This window comes from Theobroma cacao, chromosome 4 (assembly GCF_053813885.1).
Source record: "Theobroma cacao isolate CCN51 chromosome 4, ASM5381388v1, whole genome shotgun sequence".
Lineage (NCBI taxonomy): Eukaryota > Viridiplantae > Streptophyta > Magnoliopsida > Malvales > Malvaceae > Theobroma > Theobroma cacao.
Window position 1 is genome coordinate 29,289,858 of NC_142642.1, and position 8,313 is coordinate 29,298,170.

The 8,313-nt window shown below is 29.5% G+C and overlaps 1 protein-coding gene across 2 annotated transcripts; it reads right to left on the reverse strand.

The window, feature by feature from the left end:
• On the reverse strand, positions 1 to 5,463 carry LOC18601957 (loganic acid O-methyltransferase-like). 2 transcript variants are annotated; one of them, XM_088805657.1, is made up of 4 exons: positions 5,323 to 5,463; positions 2,155 to 2,403; positions 1,165 to 1,830; positions 1 to 684 (listed from the first exon to the last, which is right to left on the reverse strand). In XM_088805657.1, the coding sequence occupies exons 2-4, from the start codon at positions 2,251 to 2,253 to the stop codon at positions 343 to 345; spliced, it is 1,107 nt and encodes a 368-aa protein (XP_088661783.1). In that variant the 5' UTR covers positions 2,254 to 2,403; positions 5,323 to 5,463; the 3' UTR covers positions 1 to 342. The 2 variants fall into 2 exon arrangements, with proteins under 2 accessions (XP_088661783.1, XP_017974540.2); XM_018119051.2 differs by having other exon boundaries at positions 2,155 to 2,423.
• Between the last annotated feature and the right edge of the window lie 2,850 nt (positions 5,464 to 8,313).

Sequence of the window (8,313 nt, forward strand, 5' to 3'; positions counted from 1 at the left end):
TTGCGAAGTCAGGATCATTTTATTTAATAATCAGAAGATTATAGATTAAGCTGACATCAACAAAGAAGAAAATTCTACCGCTACGCCAGCCTTAAAGACAAGATGAAACCCATAACCTATAACCTATAACCTGCAGTCACCCGGCCCTATATTAAAAAGCACACAACAAAACATCAATGCAGGCAACGGTCAACGGAAAGTCAACCACAGCCAACATCAATAGCCGACAACCGGAGTCATTATTATGAGCTATATTGCCCAAGTAGGGTAATAAGCTTGTTTTCTAAGCTGCCAAACAAAAAACAGTGGGCGTGGACCTCTTCAGCTGTTAATTTCTGGAAGTTACTTGCGCTTGAGAATCATAAATATTAGAGTATTGTCAGCCCCATTTTCTGCGAAGACGAAGCGAGTCTCTACGTGTTTTTTGGCATAGCATTCGAAGAAATCTTCCACGATCTCGGTCCCGAGATGAAGTTTGATCAATCCTTCAGTTCCAGCTCTTATGTGCGATATATGGTTTTGGGTATTAGGCAAGGCATGCGCACTCTTCACCTGTTCTACTATCTCATCCATGCTCTCGATGCTAAAACGCCCATTCCTCTCAATCAATGTCTTCAACTCCTTCGCGGATGGAAAGTATAGGGGCAAATTGAAAGAGTTGGCCTTTTCTTCACTGATTAATCCCTGCAATAAGGATCAAATTGAGGACCAAATCAACAAGAGAGTGAGCTAATTACGTGATATATCAGTCAACGTATAGTTGTCACGAGGCCATTTGTTTGTTTGTTTTTTTTTTTTTTTTGGGTCTATATAAGGGAGTCTGAGGGGAGAGAGGATGTGAATTTTGGAACTTAACCCTCCTGAACAAAGGTTAACGGCAGGTTAAGGTTAAGGTAAGACTAATTAACTTACCTTTTATCTGTAAGTTCTTGTCTTAATGGTAAGATTCAGGCACTAGAACTTTTAGATTCCAAATTTACGTCTAACCATGTGTAGGGAATCTAATATATGTTCTGTTTTTATTAAATTGTTTTAAGTTTATTGATTGGTATCTTATAGAAGATGTCTTAACTATATTAATTATATGTACAGAAGATTATTAGTTGATTATAATTGTAATTAATTTTACTTATAAACTTGAAATCCAATAATGATAAAGCTTACCTTCTTTGTCAAATCCACGAGGCAAGATCCAAAAAAATCATAAAATTTGCCGATCGAAGTCTGAGATAGAGAGATTCCGTCTGGAACTCCACCCATAAGGATTACCATCAATCCTCCACCCACAAGCTCTTCAGCTCTCGCATTCAGGAAAGTCTCCACATCATTCTCAAACTGACCTGAAAAAGCTTTAGCAACTTCTTTTTCTGTTCCAGTGCAATATATGCTTCCTTTATTCCAGGCTGGGGAACTGCTATCAACAACTTCTTCCGGAACTTTGGAGAGCCATTGCAGTGCACTAGAGGAATGTCCAATATGGATAGAGGATGTTGGGAATAAGCGCCCGTAAAATGAACCAGGTACTCCAGCAGCGAAGTATGGCCGCGAAGGAGGGAGAGCTTGGAAAAGTGTGTTGAAATCGTTGCTCAAGTGATCATTGAAGAAGACTTGAAACTCCAGAGTCGTTGCAGAATTTCCATGGTCGGCGTGGTGCCTTTGCTCCACAGCTTCTATAATGTTTTGCATGGAGAAAAATGTGTTTGGTCCGATAGAACAACCAAAATCTGCTATTTGAAATGTCTTGTAAGAGTCGGTGCACAGCTTCTCCATGTCAAGCTTGTTTGCAATTGCTTGAATGATCATTCCTTTTGTAGCGTCGACAACTCCTTTCTGCAACAAAATGTAATTGTTGCTACAGACCAGTGATTATCACAAAACTTTGCAGTCATATTATCATCGTATAATTAATATCATGCTTTCTGTAATCCATATTCTTTGCCCTGGTTATATGGTAAAATTCAAGCTTATCATTTTAAGAAGAATTCTTGGATTAATGCATCTAATTATCTTTTAGTATAAAAGTTTCAAAAAGACATCTCAACACAGTTAATTAAAATTTAGAACTTTCAATTTAAAGACTTCAAGTTTAAACAAGGTATATGTCTCTCTTATAGTAAAAATGGGGAAACAATGATTAGTTAGACAAAGGAGTACCTGAAAACTGGAGTTTCTGGCATAGCTTAGAGGGCCATCTCCACCTTTCATGGTGATTGGTTGAGTCAGTGATTTTGTTTCTTCAACGGCCATTTCCATTTGCTGAGAGAAAAGAAACTAATGAGAGCAATATTAATTTTCGTTTGTTGGATGTGCTTTAAGTTCGATGGGATAATGAGATTTATAGCTTCAAGTCTAGGACTTCTTCGCCCCCCGGCATGTATCGATTGTCTTCTCCTTTACTTCAACCTGAAACAATCATAGTTTATCTTCCAAGTGGCGTAATTTCAATTTGGAAGGCAATGTGTCAGTCCACTAACAAAATAATACAACATTTTCTTGAATATGTAAGAGGGAAAAGGAAACATGCCTAAATTTTCTAACATCAAAATTAAAAAAAAAAAAAGGAGTCCTAAAACATTGAAAAGGAAAAAAAAAGAAGAAAGGAACCCAAAAACATAGAGAAAAATATGCAAAATTGGGGGCGGATAATGTACAAAATGCATATTGCAATATTTACTATTAAGTTCATCAACATTGCAATATCAATTAAACGCAACTTGGGTTGAACCAAAACTTTGGCAACAACTTTTGTTCTTGATCTTGGTTAGGGTAAGATTTTTTTTATTTAATTTCTTAGATTTCTTGAATTTGGTGGTTGCCACATCAAGAAGAAAAATGTGAAGGATGAATATAATCCATAAACAAGAGGCAGACAAGGAAATTTTTGTAAACGGTATAATAACTAAATAATACTAATTCAAAAAATATAAATATGTTAAAATCCATAAGCTAGAAATTTTAACATTAAATTAAAGAAAATGTAAATTCAATATATTTATTTAATACTTCAAAGTACAAAAAAAAATCTAAGATAATTATAATTATTCATGATGATTTTTCATATTTTGAAAATAGTACATGATAGCATCAGTAGAAACACTATGAAAACGGTACATTCAATGTATGTCACCAAACAATTATTCATTTACTCGTTAAAATTTTTAAATTTTATTTTCTTTTAAAATATCTTTTCATAGTTTTTTTTTTTTTATAATTGGAGGAGGGGAGATTCGAACCCTACTCTTTAGGCATGAGATTATGTACCAACCAATAAGCCAAATGCTCCGGTGTAAATATCTTTTCATAGTTTATTTATCTAAAAGTATAAAAACTTGTTAAAAATTATTACTCATTAGCATAAACTAAGATATTAGAATTAAATAAAATATGATCTTATGTAGCAAATTATTAAGTTCAACAATTAAAAATATGACAAATTTCTATTCATTGATCATAACTAAATATAAGTATCCACAAACCACATAAAATTAAATACAAAAATCAAATAATCAAATAATATATCTACAAAATAAATAAAAGAAGAAAGACTCATAATTTCAAGATATTATTTGACATACAATACTATTTTAATTAGCTAGATTATAATTATGAACTAAAACTATCAAATTAATCAAAAAATATTTAGACATGAAGCATTTAAAAACCTAATTTATGTTGAAAATTATTTACAACTAAAGCCTAGATGAGTTGTTTTGAGAGAGTGAAAAACACAATCAATAACCAAGAAGATAGGGGATTTGAATTTTTAGACAAAGAAAATAGTTTAGGCTTTGATTTTTTTAATAAAATCTTAAATAATAAAATAAAGTTTTTTTGTTAATATTTAATATGAATATATAAATTACATTTTGATAAATCACTTTTACTTAAAATGTTTGACCCCACTCCCTATAAAATTGTAAAAAAATAATAAATTTATTAATATATTAATTATATGTCGACTACACAAACCCCTAGACTAATAGTATAACAAATAAAACTTTTTAGAAGTGATGACACTACTTCTTTCAATATGAGTTCGCCCGTGCATATAGCATAAGGGCTTAGTGTAATGTATTCAAGATAAGTGGAAACTTCCTACCAATAAATTCTTTCGCGTGTCCAATTTCTTTTGACTAATAAATGATTAAATAAGATAGAGGTGTCTGCAAATTTCCTTCTTCAATTGGTTCCATTTTACTCCAAAATATTAGTGCTGAAGTCACAGAGTCATTCACACGTTTAGTCTCTTTCACTAAACTAAATAATCTATTTAAGTTTCGTGATGTTGTGATGTGGAAGATAAAAAAAAAAATACCTAGCTAGTAAAAATCTCATGTAGATGAATTAGAAGTTTTCTTTTTCATTCATATGTAGCAGGATGAAAGGGGCCTCGTATTATTTTAATCACTCTGACTTTGAATAAGAAAACATGTATAGCTAGTTGAATCTTGCAACTATAAGCAATGTTAAACTGATCATGGAAAAAATAAAGCAAGAATAAAGAAATGCAAGGTGACGAAAGATGAATGAGAAGAATAAGAAGACACTAGAGTGAGAAACCAAAAAGAATACAATGAAGTTTTCAAGATTTCAAATCAAAACTTATACGATATCAATCATATTATTTAACAAAGTACTTGCTTATTACGTTGTAATAGAAGAATATAATATTTATAAAAAATTCATGAATTATTTTGAAAATTTAAATAAATTTTTATTTTTTATTACGTTTAGTCAAGTTCTTATATTATTATTTTAAATCAAATAAACTATTATAATTAATAGTTAATTAATTTTTATTAATGAAAATGTCACTTGTCATTTTATACTCATGATATGACATTGATGTAAATAATGAAAAAAATCACATAGTTATATTATCATGTCATATCATCAACCAATATGATATGTTAGCATTCCGCATTAACATCATATGGCATAGAATAATAAGTAATATTTTTTATTAGTAGCAGTTAGTGAACCATTAGTCGTAAACGTTTATTGGTTCAAAATAAAAATAAAATGACTTGATTAAACGTAATACAATAATAATAATTTATTTAAAAATTTTAAAATAATTTAGAAATTTTTTTAAATATTACATCAAAAATATATATTTTGGTACAAATCAATTCACGATAACATAAGCAACCACATAACCTTAATTTCAAAATAATAATAATAATAATAGTAAGAAGAGAAAGATTAATTTTTGGAAGCAAGTAGATGACAGCTCAAGTTCATTATTCCAATTGACAATCATTTAACATAGCAACACCAAGAACAGGAAAAACGATAAAGAGAGATGAGAGTTACACATACCGTAAACTGAAAACAAACCGTTCATAACATCTGCAATATTTTTTCTCCAATTTAAGCTTCTATATATAGAGAGAGAAGGACAGAAAGTGTGGAAGGGAAATGAAACACAACAACATATATACCAATGAAAACTGGCAAATTCCTTGAAGCGTTGGACTGTTTTTGAAACAAGAGTCAACCTAAAAGCATGGACGGCTACCCTTTAAAAGAGTTAAAGAAAACCAACCAAAACAAGATTCATTCGGTGTTTCATAAAACACCCAAAAGTTTAATTAATTGAGGAAGAAATGTAATTAATCGACTTCCCCAACTTTAAGCAAACCAAACCAAACATAATTTGTACGTAAATATAAAAAAATAAACCTTTAAATTCTATTAAATATGTCATTTGGGCGTTATCCAAGTACATGCAAACAAAAGAATCTTCTCACATGTACTACTGGTAAGTAAGAACAAACAACATAACGACTAACAAGCCAAGCAACAAGAATTTTAAAGCTTTGGATATATGTTTACAAGAGAGAGAGAGGGTGTTTTGACTTTATAAACACATTGAGGTTTGAGTTGAAAGCAACAAGATCGTAGTAAATAATAGGGAAAACCTCAAATTTTCACGATATTGTAAACTATAGTAAATGATATTTTTTTGGGTACTTATTTCTCTGTATCCACTCTTACCGGACAATATATACTTGCCTAAATTGACATGGTTTAATTGCTTGATATATGATAGATTGGGCTTGTGTGGATTTGTAGACTGACATGAATATGAGTAGTGAATTGGGTAGGCATGGGTTTGGGAATCCAGGCCCAGCAAAACTAAAGTGAGTTGGGATAAAATTCTTTTTCTATTCTCCATCCCTTGGAGTGTAGCTGCCATCTCTATTTCTTCCACCTGAATTAGGGTTGCTTAAATTGATCTTTGCTAAACGTCCACCAATAGAAGACTACAAGCTTCTTCTTAGTTACCACTCATTGCAATTTTTTTCTTTATTTTTAAAGATAAAAATCTTTGGCAGAAAGTAGAGAGTGAAAATCTCCTCCTTTCCATCGATCATTGATACCTAGCTAGAGACATTCCAATCCGCTTGCAATCATCTTATACCCATTGTTCTTTATATAATAAATTAAATTTTTTTTTTCTATAATCATTATTCTTTCGTATATTTTGCATGATTTCTTGATTTGTTTTTCTTACTCCAATTATCTCTCAAGAAATTGTTCAATTATCTTTTTATTAGCAACAAGACAAATTGTTTCCTTAACATAAGTTCGTGTTTTTTTTTTTTAATTTTATTTTCATATGAAAAGTTATTGATTTTTGACATATGTTAAGATTATGATATGTGTTATTTAATTAGAGTTGTAATACAACAGTATTACTTAATTAGATTATAATATCTTATTATAATATTATTAATTAGTTAAAATTAGATTATAAATAAAATTAGGATTAACCTTATGTATATATGTGTGTGTATATATATAACACAAAATAAGTATCAATATACAATTTAAATTTCCCTTCTTCTTAGTGTTTCTAACATGATATCAGTGCCGTCTTCAAAGCCCCTAGCTCTTGGTTGTTGGCAACTCATGTTGTTCACATGCCCCTAGCTCTTAGTTGTTGGCAATTGTTGTTTCATACTCTCCTAGTTTTTGATTGTTGGCTGATAATGTAGTGCATGATTTGCAAAAAACAAAAAAAAAACTAAAGTCTTTATATTTTTATTTTGATTTAAATAAATTTTTATATTTTTATTTTAAGTTAAATAAACTTTTATGATTAATGGTTGATTTAATCAAAATATTACTTGACATTTTATGTCACATGGTGTTGATGTGACATGTTTACATATCATAATAGATAATAACATAGCATATTAATATAACATGATAATAGGGTCATACATCAACACCATGTCAACATCACGTTACTGTCACATAAATATAAAATGACAAATGACATTTTGATTAATGACAATTAATCAACTATTAATTATAAAGGCTTATTTAATCTAAAATAAAAGTATAAAGATTCGATTGAACGTAATAAAAAAACTTTTAAATAGTTTTTAAATTTTTTCAAGTATTATGTCTTGATTTTTTAAATCATTTTATCTCTTGTTTTCTTTCTTTTTCTTAAGATAGAATTAAGAGGGTGCTATAATTTTTTGTAATCATGCAATGTGGCAACTAATGGTGAATACGACAAGGATATATATATATATATATATATATATATATATATATATATATATATATTATTCATTCATTTTTAATGGATAAAATGTATTTTTAGAATTAAAATAATGATAATGTAAATAATTATGACGATTACTTCCATATCTATGACCATAATTATTAAATGATATAGCATTCACTATCGAGAATGGATAAAAATCTTATTGAAGCTTGTAGATGATGAAAATAAAATAATATCAAAACTTGAGAGATTAAAAAATCATATTGATAACGTGTTATGAAATATAACTTTAAAAAACAACTATAGGAGAAATATAACTTGAAAGTATTTAGAGGGAGAAAAAGTATTTAATGAGAGTAAGAAGATTTTATTCTAAGTGTGTATTAACAAATGAAGTGAAATGGTCTATTTATAAGCTAATAACCTCTTATTTAGATAGAATTTACAAAATTGAGATAATACTAAGAGATTAGATGGATGAATTAAATCTTACTTTTCATCTAATTTAATCTACATCCAAATCTAAATTATATAACATAAATGAATATTCACAAAAATATTCATAACAAATCTATTAATTTTGTTTAATTACAATCTAATGAACATAATTAAACAAATGATTGGGAGACTGCTTCAATTGAAAAATAGACTTTCACAGTTGATTAATGATTGTGCGAGAAAGAAGGTTCCCTCTTGGTTTGCTTTGGGTGAAAGTTCCATTTGAAAAATGATACACATCCCAAATAAAAGGGAAAGCAACTGATACAGTACAGTACTCAAACTCG